Raw genomic sequence first — 15970 nt, forward strand, 5'->3', positions numbered from 1 at the left:
TTTCCTACTGAGAGGGGCCTAATTATTTTTATCTTAAAATTATTTATCTTGTTGTCTTTCCCTCAAATGGACTCTAGGGCATTGATTGGTAACCAGAATGATTATCCCAACAATTTATTAATGCAAAATCCAATGGACGACATATATTATATATGAGAATGCTGAGGATATTGTAAAATATACAGATAATTGGCTATAAAGTCATGCAATATTGAAGGCATAATACTTGTTAATTGATTACCAACTTCATGAATTATATGTCAACCCAATAATCATATTAGCAACTAAAACTGTTTTAAAGCTTGGTGGGTATGAGGGTATCCATGTTTGTTGGTTTAGGATCCTTTCAAATTTGAGATTATCTTATTATTAAATTTTAGCCATGCTTTAAATTTAACAATCCACAACGTGTCAACTGTCACACAAAATAAACTAATAACTAACCTCCGCTTTATTAGACGTAGTCCCAGTCGGTTGAACTACCTCTTGTAAACAACATGATTAGGATTTAATAATAAAAGAATCTCAAATTTGAAAAAAAAAAAATTTGAAAGTATCCTAATCCATATTTGTTAATGTGTTTTGAAGATTATTTTTTTTTATTACGATGTGATTGTTTGTTAATGCATTTAACTTGAAAACAAAAAATAAAAGTTTTTTTTTTTTGAAAATAAAAGTTTTTTTTTTTTTTTTTATAAAAAGAAAACAAAAAATAAAAGTTGGGAACCAAAATCATTAACAATTATGGCTAAGGAAATTTGAAGTTGCTTTAATACTTTTTGAGCCCACGAAACTTTTTAGGAAAAAAAATCCAATAAATTTCAAAAGGAAATATACTATAAATATTCAAAATATCATTAAATAATTGAAGAAAGACAAAAATAAATAAATAAAAATAAAAATATATTTTAAAAGATATGTTATTTTGTAAAATGTGCTACAGGCATCCTTGAGAAATGAAATCCCCACGACTCTATTATCTCCTTCCCTGAAAAAGCAAAGGCTGGGTCAGCTTCGTAGACATCCATGGTCCCTTTTTTTTTTTTTTTGCGCCTCTGAAAAAGCTTTACCAGTAGCTTTGACAGATTAAAGACACAGCCAGGGGCTACTTTTGTACATTCACATGCCCTTGAACCTGAAAATACGGAGAGAGAGAGAGAGAGAGGGGGGGAGAGGGAGAGAGAGGGTACAAGTGAGTCTGTCTGTCTGTGTGGCCACTTAAGAGACAGGAAAACTTACCCAAATAATTTGGGCTTCTGTTCTGTAAATTCCTTTATTCTTCTTCTTCTACTTGTTGCAGTTTCATTCACTTCTTCAGCCTGTTCACCTTCATCTACTTCTTCTCCACATGTTGTATCAGAAACAAGGAAACGGATTATATTAATATTGTGCTGATCTGAAACATCGCACGTTCTCTTACAATGTCAGCATTTTAGCAGCCATCATACTCTATCCAACGCAACCCACTTGTTTCTCACTTTCTCTTCTACAACAAACAATCTCACCACCACCACAATCATGTCATCCAAATCCAAGTAAGTTCACTTAACCCTTTATCTCTCATGAATTTTCTCACTCCAAAACTGCTCTTTTTATGCCAATTTTTAGAGATCTGAGTTGGGTTTTTTTTGTTTTTGTTTTTTCTTTATGTTAATTTATGCACTGCTTTATCTTATGTATTTAGAAGATTAATTAGTGGGTGTTATCAATTTCAGTTTTTTTTTTTGCGGTTCTTGTTTGGAAGTTTAGTGGGTTGGATCTGTTCTTTATGATCTCTTTTGGGTTTTCTCTCTTGCTTCAATTTTGGGTGAATTTCTTTCTCTATCGTGCGTTTCTCTCCCTCATCCTTCACACTTTCTGACTTGGTTTTGGGAATGGGTTTTGTTCATTTTCTCGGTTCTTAATTTTGATCTTGACTCATTGATGTTTTTTCCTGTATGCTATACTTATTTAGTTGGATCTGTCTTTGAACAATTTATGCCCTGACCATCACATGTAATTGACTTTTAATCTTACTCTCTGCGTGTTTTTGTGCTTATATGTTGTCGTTTGAGTTTTATTTGCTGTGTGTTTCTGTACAAAGTTCCTTTTTTTTTTTTTGGCTTAGATCCATCTTTTTTTTTTTTTTTTTTTAATTTCCATTTGTGTTTCTTGGACATTTATGTCTATGTATGTTGCATTGCCTTTATCATTCAGTGGATTCTTGATGTGGCGTTATATTTATGAGGCTTTGCACTTGAACAGGTCTACCTTATCTGAAACTCCTCACAAAGCATCACCGGCAACTCCAAGGGTTAGTAGACCAACCAGCAGGGGAGTGGCTAAATCAGAATCTGATTCACCCTCTCCTTTGCAAAATTCTCGCCTTTCAGTTGATCGGTCCCCGCGATCAGTTACTTCCAAGCCCACCATTGAGCGTAGATCACCAAAACTTGCTACCCCACCTGAAGTAAGCATTACAAACGCACTTCAAATGCTATTTGTCTTTCATTTATTTAGGGCATGTTTTGTTCGGTTTCAAAAGTTGGGATTTTGACCTTGCGAAAGCTTCGAAAATGAGAACAGAAAATTATTGCAGATGTCATCCGTGATTATTTCTGTAGATAGAACTGAAAAATTAAATCCTGGAAAGTTTCCTTGTGCTGTTCTTTAATGAACAGTTAAGGAAGCGGTTCTGTTAATGGACTTTCAAATGTGAAATTCATTGCATTGTCAGTTTGTTTATTCCTCGAAATGGAGATGCTCCCTGTTTTATGCATTTTGGGATGAGTGATGTGAATTTTGATATGCATTGTTAATTGATCTTGATTTTCAGAAACAACCTACACGAATTGCAAAGGGATCAGAATTACAGGTGCAGTTGAATCTTGTCCAGGAAGATCTAAAGAAAGCAAAGGAACAGATAGCTTTGGCTGAGAAAGAGAAGGTGAAAGCCATTGATGAATTAAAAGAAGCGCAAAAAGTTGCTGAAGAAGCGAATGAGAAGCTCAGGGAGGCTTTGGTGGCTCAAAAGCGAGCTGAGGATGATTCAGAGGTTGAGAAGTTCCGGGCTGTTGAGTTGGAACAGGCAGGAATTGAGGCAGCCCAGAAGAAGGAAGGGGAATGGCAGAAAGAGCTTGAAGATGTGAGGAAACAACATGGTTTAGATGTGGCTGCTCTTCTCTCTACCACTCAGGAGCTCCAAAGGCTGAAGCAGGAACTGACCATGACATCTGACGCAAAGAACCAGGCACTGAGCCATGCTGATGATGCAACTAAGATTGCTGAGATTCATGCTGAGAAAGTGGAAGTTCTCTCATCTGAGTTGACCCGATTGAAGGCCTTACTTGATTCAAAGCTTGAAACTGAGGCCAGTGAAAACAACAAGATGGTGTTGAAGCTTCAGTCTGAGATAGACTCTTTGAAACAAGAACTCGAGAAAGGGAAAGCTGTGGAGGAGAAGTTGGTAGAAAAAGAGGCGTCCATTGAACAGCTTAATGTTGAGCTAGAAGCCGCAAAGATGTCTGATTCTTATGCACGAAATCTAGTGGAGGAGTGGAAAAACAGGGTTGAGGAATTAGAGATGCAGGTTGAGGAAGCAAATAAGTTGGAGAGATCTGCATCAGAATCTTTAAATTCAGTCATGAAACAACTAGAGGGAAACAATGATTTATTGCATGATGCAGAATCTGAAGTTGTTTCTCTGAAAGAGAAGGTGGGGTTGTTGGAAATTACAATCGGAAGACAGAAAGGGGATCTTGAGGAATCAGAACGCCGTCTGGATATGGCCAGGGAAGAAAGTTCAGAAATAGCCAAAAAGGTTGAGTCTTTAGAGTCTGAGCTTGAAACTGTGAAGGAGGAGAAAGCCCAGGCTCTGAACAACGAGAAGCTTGCAGCTTCTAGTGTCCAGACCCTATTAGAAGAGAAAAATAATCTAATCAATGAATTGGAAAATTCAAGGGATGAAGAAGAGAAGAGCAAGAAAGCAATGGAAAGTTTAGCTTCAGCCTTGCATGAGGTCTCTGCAGAAGCAAGAGAAGCCAAAGAAAAGCTATTGTCCAGTCAAGGTGAGCATGAAAACTATGAGACCCAGATAGAAGATCTAAAATTAGTCTTGAAAGCAACGAATGAGAAGTATGAAAACATGCTTGATGATGCAAAACATGAGATTCATCTTCTTACAAATACAATTCAACAATCCAAGAATGAGTTTGAAAACTCCAAGGCTGAGTGGGAGCAAAAAGAACTTCATTTGGTGGATTGTGTAAAGCAATCAGAAGAAGATAACTCTTCTCAGGAAAAGGAAATAAATAGGCTGGTAAATTTGCTCAAGCAAACCCAGGAAGAAGCTTGCGCAGGCAAGGAGGAAGAAGCTCAGCTGAAGGAAAGCCTACAGGAAGTTGAAGCTGAGGTAATTCATTTGCAGGAAGCTCTAGGGAAAGAAAAGGCTGAGAGCATGAAATTGAAAGAAAGTTTGTTGGACAAAGAAAATGAGTTGCAGGGTATAATTCATGAAAATGAGGAGCTCCGAGCTAGGGAAGCTGTTTCTCTTACGAAAGTTGAAGAGTTATCTAAATTGCTTGAAGAAGCTATGGCCAAAAAGCAAACTGAAGAAAATGGTGATCTTTCAGACAGTGAAAAGGACTATGATTTGCTTCCAAAGGTGGTTGAGTTCTCTGAAGAGAATGGACATGCAAGAGAAGACAAACCTAAAATTGAGCTTCCACTACAGCAGTGTGAGGAACCCAGAAAAGAAAACTTACAGGTAGATAATAATTTGTTGACTGATGAGGCTGAAAAAATGGGTTCTGCCAAAATTGAGAATGTGAACGGAAAACTGAAGGACGAAAAAGAAGATGACTCGGTCGAAGTTGAATACAAGATGTGGGAAAGCTGCAAAATTGAAAAGAAAGAATTTTCGCCAGACAGGGAGGCAGAGCAGGAATCCTTTGAAGAGGAAGTGGACTCAAAGGTGGGGGGTGGTGAGAGCTTCGATCAGATAAATGGGGTATCTTCTACAGAAAACATTGATGATAGTGGAAGCCCACCATCAAAGCAGCAACAACAGAAGAAGAAGAAGAAACCTTTGCTTGGAAAGTTTGGAAGCCTGCTCAAGAAGAAGAGCGCCAGCAACCAGAAGTAGAGAAATAGACCAGTTTGGCCTAACATGTGCCCTACTAGCAGGCAGGTATATTTGGTATTATTTTGCAACTAAATGTGTTTGCTTCATTGTTTTTGCATCCAAAAAACAGAATAGGTTAAAGAAATGAAGAGGCTTGTATTATCTTTAGTCTTTCCTTTCTTTTTTCTTTTTTACAAATGCGATTCCCCATTTGTGACAGTATCTTTGTATGTGATGGGTATTCTATTTCATTTTCATTGTGTTCATTGCCGTTCATCTCTAGATCTTATTGAAAGGAGTGGTAATTTGAAGTTGTATCTTGATGTGCTGCCATCCTTTGTCTATTCTAAATGGATGTATCATATATCATTGTTAATCGTTGCAAAGTTTAAACTTCATTACTGCATAGAAAATCCCTTCTTGTAAATGCAAAATTGTGTCTTTTGGGCAACATCCGCCTCCACCTCCCGTGTGATTAACATCATGACATGGTGAAGAACACAACATCCTTTTACTTTGCAAATGCAAAATCTCTTAAGCTCAAGATGCCAGAAATTGCACATATGGAAAGGATTTTGAGAAATATGAAAGAGTTCCTATTAGTTGCTGTGGTGTGAAACAATCATGAGTGCCTCCTATATTCCTAACATGATTGAGATATTCCACCAACTTTGTTTTGTCTCGGCATTTCCATGAATTGGCTTAATGGCTGATTGGCTCTTATTGGTGCATGAGATTGCTTGTTCAGTAAGTAGTGGTGAATCCCAAGTGTTTGGAGCATAGGAAATGTTTACCACTGTTTTTGGTGGATTATGGTCAGCCATAGAAGTGTGTTACTGAAGCATGTGTTAGCTCCACCACACATGCATGACAGTGACCCCAATGCGTCTAAATAATGCATAGTAGCCGGTGGGTGAGACTTAGATTAGCACCCCCAATGAATTTGTCTGATAATATTATATTTTCTTTCTTTCTTTCTCCTTTTTATTTATCTTTTTTAAAACAAAAACATTAACAAATAACAAAAAAATACTAAACATTCAAAACTATTGTAGGAGATCTAGATTCACCGGGTAAAACATTAGGTGTGGAATAAGCTAAAGAAAGTGCCCAAATATAGATTAAGATCTCCAAATTGATAGCAATTCGAGAACTACTTGGACTATTCAACTACTTATTCAAACGAGTGAATCTCATAAATACTTGGGCTATTCAACTACTTATTCAAACGAGTGAATCCCATAAAAATTCTCTCGTATTTTTCACTCAAATTGTTAGCAATTTCAACGTATCAAATATGGCAACAAATTTCAAATGAACTTTCTACGTCAAACGTCTATTGGGGTCAAAAAGATAGGGACATGCTTCTCGGGATGAGTACACAAACTCTTGCTAGTGCTGTTTGAAGACAATAGCTGCCTAGAAAGTAGAAACTCCCACATGCCTCACTTATTTCAGAAAGTGAACAAAAGTGTTATTTTAGTAGGTCAATCTGTTTTTAGTGGAAAAGTTAAACTTTTTAAAATATTTTATTAAATTTAAATTTAGATAAAAGCTATTTAAAAACAATAATAATTCCAATGTAATCTAATTCTTTTTCTTTTTTCTTTTTTTTTCTATTCATTTTTTGGTGAATATTAGTGGTGTTGTGAGGACTGAAAATCTATATCAATAATACAAAGGACATAATCGTTGAACCCAATATATTGAACGGACATGTGTTCAAAATGTATGTATTTTTTTTTGTATATATTTTTAAAATGCATATATTAATGGGCCATTTACTTTGTAATTTTAGTAGCAATTTTGTTTGTATGTTGGGCTTTGTCTTGTGTCGGGTAGGGTGTAACTTGTCCAATTGAATAGTGTTGTAAAAATATATTGAAACAAAAAAAAAAAAAAAAAAAATCAATGAAATACGGTAGCAAACTAGCAAGTACTATCTTGGAATTCATCTTCTTCTCTCTATTTTCTTGGAGGTGGACTACGTCGAATTAAGTCAAGTCTATTTGTTACTCTAAATCACCTTCATCAAACCATTTTATTCTACTAATCCATCCATCATATTACATACACTCCAACAATTCTACAATTTCCATTATGAGTTTCTTTACGTTCAAACCAAAATTCCATCAAAAGCGTCAAATTCATTCATAAATTCAAAGAATAAACAAAATACAACACTTGAAATACAATCATAAAGACACCGTGTAACGCTTCACACTCATTTTATATCAACTGACTTTAAATATTTGAAATGACTTTTATTTTAATTTTATGGATAATTTCACTTAGGACCCTTGAACTATCATGCGTTTTGAGAAGCCTTCCTCAAATTTTAAAAACTTTCAATTTCACCCCATGAATTTTCAATTTGATGCAGTTGACCTCCCTTCACCAATTTTTTCCGTTAAACCCTAACGGAAGCCACTAAAAAGACCAAATTACCCTTCAATTTTTTATTTTTTTTTTTAATTTGAAATTAAGGGTAGATTTGAAATTTTATAAAATGTTGAGGGGTATAAAGGTTATTTCATCACTTTTAACGTCCACAAACTGACGGAGAGAGGTAGATTGTATCAAATTGAAAGCTCAGATGGTAAAATTGAGAAGTTTTAAAATTTGGAGAGATCTTTTCAAATCATGTCGTAGTTCAGCGATCGTTTATGAAGTTTCTCCTTAATTTTATAAGTGACTAATATGAAATGTCACTTTAAAACGTCACATCAATCGGTTGCAATACAAAATCAATTTGCTCTCTATGCTAAGGTTCCATCATCTCTAGCAGAGAGTGCCGTTAAAGGGTGGGGAGCAGAGGTTCTCCCCCTCCCCCCTCCTCCCCCTCATCCTCTTCTTTCCCCCCACCCGCGCGCGCGGCCTCTTTTTTTCAAGAGCTAGCCTATTCATCTTATGTCCCTAGCTCTTTGGGCGATTTCTTTCTCTCATTTCCTTTCCGCCCCTTTTTTGAGTTAAGTTTTTGGATAGGCCGGTCTACGCCCGATCTTCCCTCCATTGCCGGTCCCACGTCGTCATGCGCCCCACCTTCGTTTCTCTCTGGCTTCGTCCAGGTCCATCGCCCCCTACCGCGGCTGTTTCCTCGCGTTTTAGCCAGTTTTCCCACAGCAACCTTCCTCTCCGACGTGGTAATTGTTTTGGGTTTCTTGTTTTATGCTTTTATTCTGTTTGTAATCTCTCTTTTCTTTTTATTTTGCCTTTGTTGTGTTTGTTTTCTTTCTGTTTTTGCTATGTGCTGTTGTTTTTGCTTGTGTTTGGTACTCTTTTGTGGTTGCTGCTCTTGGGGATTCACTCAAACCTCCCCTGCTCCTTTGAGTGCGCCGTCGATCTCCTTCGTGCCTATTTCGCTGCCCATCGTCAACTGATGGGCCTTTTCCCGTGTCCTCACCTCGATGAGCTTCCAATGCTCCCTTCCGTTTTCGGTTTCCGGCGAGTGCGTGATTGGCTTCTTTTTTTTCCGGTTGTAGTCATCCGCGAAGCGTGTGCTTTTTCGGTTGTTTATTTCCCTGTATTGTTGGTTTCCTTTGGTTGTATTTCCGTTTTTTCCTTGTATTTGTTCTTTTCCTTCCTGTTTTATTTACGTGTATGTTTTACGAGTTTTGGTCAGGTCCCGGGCGGGTCCCAGTCAAGTCTCGGGCAGGTCCCCGGGTGGGTCCCGGTCAGATCTTGGGCGGGTCTCGGGCAGGTCCCGGTCAAGTTCCGGGAGGGTCTCGAGCAGGTCCTGGTCAAGTTTCGGGAGGGTCTCGGTCAGGTCCCGGGCAAGTCCTGGTTAGGCCGGGCGGGTCCCGGTCAAGTCCCGGCGAGGTTCTGGGCGGGTCTTGGCAAGGTCTATCGATTTAAGAATTAGATGCTCATAGTCGGAAAATGGTTTATGGTTTTCAAAACCGTAAACCACTTTCCAAAAATTAAAGAAGAATTTTCGGTCAAAATGAAACTATTTTCTGTTGACCACTATTTTACGTCGAAGTAAACGGAGCTTAAGTCTTTATCCTCTCTCTTTTGATCTGCCACCTTTGGGTTGTAGATGTAAACGTTATTCTCGCTTTCGGATCGTGGAGGATGAGTTTTAGCATAGGGTTCTTTGCTTTTAGGGCCGAAGAATAAGTGCTACTTATGCATTGGAATGTGTCTGTTTTGGTGTAGATACGATTTTGAACCTGATGAATAGTCATAGGTTAACGGATGCTTTTGTAATAATTGATTGGTATGTTGTTGACGTATATAATTTAAGCTTCAGCTATGATTTGCTTTTGTAACTTTTTGCTCTGTATATTAGAGCTCTTACTCGTGACCTTTAATCAATGAATGAATATGGACTTTTCCCCTTAAAAAAAAAAAAAACAAAATCAATTTACTCTTGCTTAGCCCTTAAGCATGTGAGGTGTGAACTCTACAGAGCCCGGTCCAGCCCTCAGCTCACGCACCGTGTCAACCAAACTAGAAACGCGCGTTTCGTTCGCACGTACTCCTATCTACCAATCTACCAAGTTACCAACCAAAAGAAAAGAGGAAAGAGAAAATAAAAAAGCATTTTCCGATAAAGTTTTTCCCGAGAAAAAGAAAAGAAATGTTTGTAATCTCTCTTCTCAATATGCTCTCCTTTTGAGTTATAGCATTTTGTTTTGGATATCTCCTGGCGAAGCCAACATTCCGAGGAACCAAACAGTAGCGGCAACATCATGTGGGTAGAGATCATATGTGGCCTGATCGCTTACAGACTGTTCAGGTGCTTCTTTTACAGCGACGACGTTTTAGAGGTGGAAACCTCTGATGCTAATGCTCTCTTCTCAGTGGCAAATAGGTATTTAACTGAATGAAAAAGGACTTCTAATTTTCTCGATCTTTTGGTTTGTTTGGTTGCTGAGAAAGTGCGAGAGAAAGAAGAGAAAAGTAAAATGTGTGATGTTTATTTTTTTTTGATCTTTCATTCTTTCACTTTTTGTTTAGGTTAATTACTAGCTGAATCAACAGACAGGACAATGTTCGAAATTTTCTTTTTTCTTTTTTCCTCGTTCTTTCCTGCATTTTCTCGGCACACAAACATAGCGTACGCCTCCCTAATTTTTTTTTTGAAAATTTTCTAGGCTTGAAAAGCTTTTTGGCGGAAAGGTGTATGTGGGACTTCGAATTCCAGACGCCGACACCGGTACACGACAGAATATCGACATAGTTCTTGTTACCAAAGTGTAAGATCGTCCCCTTTTTGAACTTGAATTTGCTGAAGATTTTTCTATTCCATGTTTGTCTGATGAGAAAACGTGGGTAAGTACAAGTATATCAAAGGGGGAATTTAAAGGAGGGGTTTATATATTTAGGACTATTTTCATTCCGTCCTTCAATTTCATTTCTTTTGATTACTGCAGGGAGGCGGTGGTGATATCTGTTAAGAATTTATCGGGTTTTCTATCAGTGAGTGCGGATGGCAGCTGGGTTTGTGAAGGTGGCAGCAAACACAAAACAGAGCGTCTTCCTGATCCTGTAAGTCACATTTTTTCAAGTGAATGAATCCAGCATTCTTATAGCATGTCTATCATGTTAACGGTGCCCAAAAATGTTGAGTCACAGCTACCCGATGCTATGGCATGTAGTTGTAACTTGTTTATTGATAACTTTGAGTGATTTGGATCGCTTGTGTTCTTTCTACTTGTAGTGATGCATTTAATATCTATTAATCGCTCTTCTTCTCATTGAATTGTACTATTGATTTATGGGAAAATGATATATCTCCCTTATGCCTATTTGCAATATCGCCACAATACAATGGTGTTTTGACCTTTACATAAAGTTGTCGTAAACTGATTTTGCTGATGATACAATCAGCCAGTAACTACATAGTTTTACACTATTGAAGGTGTGCCATAGTACGGATTAGGGAGTCTGTCTATGTGCTTCGTGGTTGGCTTAGGGCTTGAGAGTTGTAGGTTTAAGAGCTTGGGATTATGGTTTAGGCTCGCAGTTCATTTATTGTTTGTAAGATAGGCTTGAATAGAAAAAGAAGGGCTGAAATAGATAACTAGCAGGTCGCAGGAGTTTTTGGACAGTGGCTACAGTTGGGATTTAAACCTGATTTGATAAGTAATATTGTGGCTAAAAGGCTAGACAATACTATGGGAATTTAGGGTTTTATTAAGGTAAAGAAGGGATTTGATTAGGGGTTGCAAAGAGGTGAAAATAGACTGTAACTTACTTCGAACAGTTTGGATGTAGAGAAGAATAAAAAAACAAAAAAGAAAAAAAGATCATGATATGCAACACATGCATTCCATAAGTCACATTACTTAATTCTATCAAATCTCCAATTCTTTGAGTAAAATGCTATATTTGTATAAACTCACTTTAGACTTTTTCTAATAGGTCCTAGACTCCAAAAACCAACTGCTAATTTAACTAGTAAAATAAACGAAAGGTTATGTACAGGGACCCAGTCACTAATAAGGCTCACATCCATAAGACCAATAGCTTGCTACTACAGTCAAACTTAGATAAAGCTGAATATAGACTAAAATAAGTTTCCAACACTTCAGAATTGCGGTCACTTCTTTCCAAACCAAAAGGCCTTAGATATTGTGGGAGCATAGCTTTAGTATTTGGCTTTCAGAGGTAGCTCCAGCAGTATGAGTTTTGCTATCCAATCTAACCCCTACGTATACATTCTCTATTTGCTTTATATTAGTCTGTATGGGAAGCCTTCGTTTTTGATAATTGTTTGAGAATCCAGTAGAAGGATGCAACTTTGGTTCCTGTTAGTCCAGCAGGTGCTTACAATTGGTTCAATAACTTTAATATTTCAGGTGGTAGAGACTAAAAAACAAGCTTCAATTCTTGAATCATATCTTGAACAGAGAGGAGTTGCACTTACAGAAGGATACTTTTCTTGCAAAGTTGTACTGCCTAATCCAAAGCTCCGGTATGGAATGAAATTCTCCCGAGGATGTGTATACTAAAAATGATTATAATGTACAGTCTATTTAATTGATTTTGATTTGCACTTGTATTTTTTAAGTCTCAATGTCCTGGAACTAGTGCTTTTATGATCTGGCTGCAGTATTCGGTCTGTGCTTTATTGCAATAAATTTTTTCCATTAATAATTTCATTGACCAAAGAACTTGTGTGAGAAAATTTGCTTTGCTGTTGGTTAACATGTGATTAATGCTCATTTCTTGAGCTTTTCTAGATGGATTTTCAGAGGCTTTGACTTTTGGGTGTGGTTCACAGACAGCAAGATTTTTATATTAATCTTTTTTTTGCTTTTTTCGGAAGGCCTTGCATTTTTGCTAGCATTTGCTGCTTACAAAGTCTTAGCAGAATTTCTAAATGAAGTTGTGTTTAGGTTGGAAGCTGATTGAAGGGTCCATAAAGAAGCTCACGTAATTTAGAATTTAATTCACCAGTTAAGCCCTGGAAATAAGTATTATCATACTCAAGTGTTGGGTGATTGTATAATTTTCTGCTAATACTAATTTCTTACAGCTTAATTTGTTTATTAGCTAAATGTTTATAGATGTATTTTTCTTTTCTTGTAGTACCATCCATTCAAGCTATTTTTCATCTGAAGTCATTACCTATGACCAATTGGCACAACTGAAACCAGAACCAAAAAGTATGATTTCTGGTTGGATTAAAGGTGCCTTTCGTGGTGGAAAGAAAGAGATGCAAGAGTCTATCCATCAAAAGCTTGATTTTGTCCTTACCACAGCTCCGATATGGGATAGGTGTGTTGCTATCTATGCCTTGAAATTTGATCTATATATTGTCTGCATATTCCTATATCTTTGTGTGTGCTGTCAAATCTTGGTGGATAATATTAAAAGTATGCCAGAGACATCTTATTTGCCAGGATACTGGAGCCTGCCTTTGCTTTTGATGTATGATAGGAGTTTTATTTTAATTACTCAAAATTCATGTGATGGTGACTGATAGAGACAAAACCAAGAATGAATGAGTGATATGCAAGTTGAATAGATTTCTAGTTCAAGATATAACAAACACGATCTAGAAAATTACGAATAAGTTAATTCTTATAAAAGTTTGGCTAGAAGTTAAAATTTGATGAGATACTGCTTGTGTTCAAACCTTGGTCAGGCAAGCACTTGGATCGGAAATTGGCCGTGGCAATTGATATGGTTATATGATCAGTACCGTGTATGTTTGTATGAGCATGTCTTATTGTCATGGGAGCTCAATCTGATTACAAATCCTGCCAAAGGTCATTCTAAAAATTAATGTAGTTGTTATCCTTCTGCAGTCCTTTGTCTTTCATCCTTGACTTTCCATGTAAGTTGCTAAAGAGTGTTGGGTCAACCGTATGGGTAGTCCAGAGAAAAGAAAAAAACATTGGCTGTCTAGAATAACGTATCTGGTTATGTATCTTGTGCTTTATATAGGTGGCTTGCTCATCTAGATAATGATAGTTTACTCAATCTCTTCTCTGTATCTTGTATTTTGTTTAAGCCATTTTACAATAATCTCTTCTCTGTTATTAGTTTAATTGTCTAAAGTCAACCCTCAAGTGTGCTGCAATCCCCAGTTGGAACTGTGTCAAACTTCCTTTTTTTTTTTTTTTTTTTTTTTTTGTGTTGATACCTCCTATCTTAAAATTTGGCTAAAATAATTTGGTTTCTTTAAGTTTAACATTGCTATAATTCTAATTTTAGCAATGCCAACTCTATAATTTCCGATTCTTGTACAAAGAAGTATGGGAAAGGAGCAGAAAAATAGAAAGAAGTGAAAGGTACATAGGCCAAGAGATCTAATTTAGAGTCAAATTCAATCAATCTGTCGAGAATCACTTAATTATTAAAGAATTAAAGATGATTAATGTTCTAAATTTGAGCAAACAAAAATACTAACAGGGAATGAGAGTAAAATCTGACCCTTTCCTGAGAATCTGAGGTGAATTTAAAGGATAACCTGTTAAAAACCATGCTTGAGATTTCTAAAGAAACAAACCCAAAACAAGGAAAAATAAATAAAAAAGAGCAAGGGGCACAGTTTGGGGAGTAGAAAAATTGATTTCTTAGTCTCTTAAGTATGTTTCATCACCAACATGTTTTAATCTGGAAACAGACTACATGAAATGGTTGGCAAATACTTGGTTATATTTCCATTTGGCACCCAGTTTTTAGATGGTTGTCAACCAGTTGTTTCTTAATATTTCGGCAGGTTGGAGCTTAAAGGCAATAAATATGTCCTAGGGGAATTTCTGGACTTCAAAGGGAAGCAAGATGACATCAATGCTTTGAAAAATATCAGAAGATCAAAAGTTAGTCGCATGATCATCCAAAAGATGAGCATGTTTGGATTTGGTAATTTCCCGAGCATCTATACTTTTCCTTATTTTGTGGACAATTATGCTGGAGTATATGAAACTGTTTTTAAGGAAGGAACGTGAATCTTATACATTATAGTTTAACAGTTAGTTATTTGGAATACAGAGGTTTTGAAACCTTGAACATATGATTTTCCAGGTATGTAAATTTGATTGGTTGACCAGTTCTTGCATGCGCCTTACCCCTAAAATCCTGGTAACAGTTGCTATCTGCTTCTGTTATTATTATTAAACCTAATTAGCTGTATGATGCATAAATTAGTGTTGGGCCGTATTCTGTTCAAAATTGGCCTGCAAGGTCGCCTGCTGGTCAGCCACCCAAACATTGCCCCTCCCCTCTTTTTACCTGCCGAAAAGGGGAAAAAAGAAGAAGAAAGGAAAATCATAACAGAGGACAATGGCAGACCCAGGCGCACACACTTTTTATATACTGTTCAACTATTTTTCCACTTAACCATCTTATGATTTATTCAAGTTTCCATGGGCCAATTGCAGGCCCCTCGACACTTCAAGTTTTGTACTCCCCTCGGGATTATCGGAGTGAAGGGGCTTCAGCTTCTGAGTGGAAGGAAGTGACTGTAAGATCGAGTACCGAGGTTCTCCTTAAGCCACAAGATTCAAGTAAAGTCAGCAAATTCAAGCTTTCTTCAGTTGTCTCCCTGTCACTGAGCGCCTAAACAAGCCTCTGCTGAACGCAAGTTTTCATTACTGCAGATTGGAAAAAAGGTGAGTTTGTTATGATACCCTTGAGTTCCTATGTATTTCTTGTTGTAGCATTTCGATTATTGTTTATGCTTTGTGGTTGTATTGTCTATATTGTAGTGGAGATTGAGTTAAAGATGCATTAGTTCACTCGGGATAGAAGTTTTTTAAAAAATGGGTTAGGATACTGTACTTATCAGAGTTATTGTACCAAGAAATGGATTGTAATTTATACGAAAATGTAGTTTTTTTTTTTTTTTTTCTCGCTTAAATTACAAAAATGAGTAAGACTTGCGTCTTATGTGCACACTGCACAGGACTCAAGTTTAGGTATGCCACATCAATGATTTAGGATTGTGTGGCACTAGAAGCTTAAAGGTCATTCTTACTAATAATGTTACTTTTTCTTTCTTTTTTTATTTTTTTATTTTTTTATTTTTTATTTTTTATAACAAACCAACATTCATTCAAACAAAGAGGTTACAGAGGACAGAAAAAAAAGAAAGGCAAGCTTATTAAAAACCCCAACCGGACACACCTCAAACAGGAATGAGATCATAAAGGGAAAAAAAAGATGTGAATGTAGCCCGAGAAAACCATTGCTGTAGCGCATATTAGTGATGGATACAACCATCGGGAGTACGAATACCCCTATCAAATATCTAAACGGGCTTCCTAAAAAGCCATGGAGATTTAGATGAAAAGTAACCGTGGAAAAAAGGCTTTCAAAAAGAAAAGAAAAAAAGATCAACTCCAAAGTGTCCCATCCGGTTTGGGTTAACCAATAAGCAACACAACAACAGAAAGTTACATAAAATAACAG

At 36.9% G+C, this 15970-nt stretch overlaps 2 protein-coding genes across 2 annotated transcripts; both read left to right on the forward strand.

Moving 5' to 3' along the window:
• The first annotated feature begins 988 nt into the window (after positions 1-988).
• On the forward strand, positions 989-5418 carry LOC132181893 (WEB family protein At5g16730, chloroplastic-like). The gene is made up of 3 exons (XM_059595122.1): positions 989-1535; positions 2245-2449; positions 2816-5418. Exons 1-3 carry the CDS (start codon positions 1519-1521, stop codon positions 5120-5122), a joined length of 2529 nt encoding a protein of 842 aa, XP_059451105.1. The 5' UTR covers positions 989-1518; the 3' UTR covers positions 5123-5418.
• Positions 5419-9630: 4212 nt separating this feature from the next.
• LOC132186895 (uncharacterized) lies at positions 9631-15403 on the forward strand. Its single transcript, XM_059601011.1, has 7 exons — positions 9631-9917; positions 10201-10302; positions 10480-10594; positions 11908-12023; positions 12641-12829; positions 14280-14422; positions 14941-15403. The coding sequence occupies exons 1-7, from the start codon at positions 9796-9798 to the stop codon at positions 15120-15122; spliced, it is 969 nt and encodes a 322-aa protein (XP_059456994.1). The 5' UTR covers positions 9631-9795; the 3' UTR covers positions 15123-15403.
• The last annotated feature ends 567 nt before the right edge of the window (positions 15404-15970 follow it).

Source organism: Corylus avellana, chromosome ca1 (assembly GCF_901000735.1).
Source record: "Corylus avellana chromosome ca1, CavTom2PMs-1.0".
Lineage (NCBI taxonomy): Eukaryota > Viridiplantae > Streptophyta > Magnoliopsida > Fagales > Betulaceae > Corylus > Corylus avellana.

Excerpts from the sequence above, each read along its gene's own strand:
- LOC132186895 (XM_059601011.1), top strand. The coding sequence starts at position 9,796 with ATGTGGGTAGAGATCATATGTGGCCTGATCGCTTACAGACTGTTCAGG. Across the intron at positions 10,303-10,479 it reads ATAGTTCTTGTTACCAAAGT|GGAGGCGGTGGTGATATCTG; the intron begins GTAAGATCGTCC and ends TGATTACTGCAG. Across the intron at positions 10,595-11,907 it reads CAGAGCGTCTTCCTGATCCT|GTGGTAGAGACTAAAAAACA; the intron begins GTAAGTCACATT and ends TTAATATTTCAG.
- LOC132181893 (XM_059595122.1), top strand. Across the intron at positions 2,450-2,815 it reads AACTTGCTACCCCACCTGAA|AAACAACCTACACGAATTGC; the intron begins GTAAGCATTACA and ends CTTGATTTTCAG.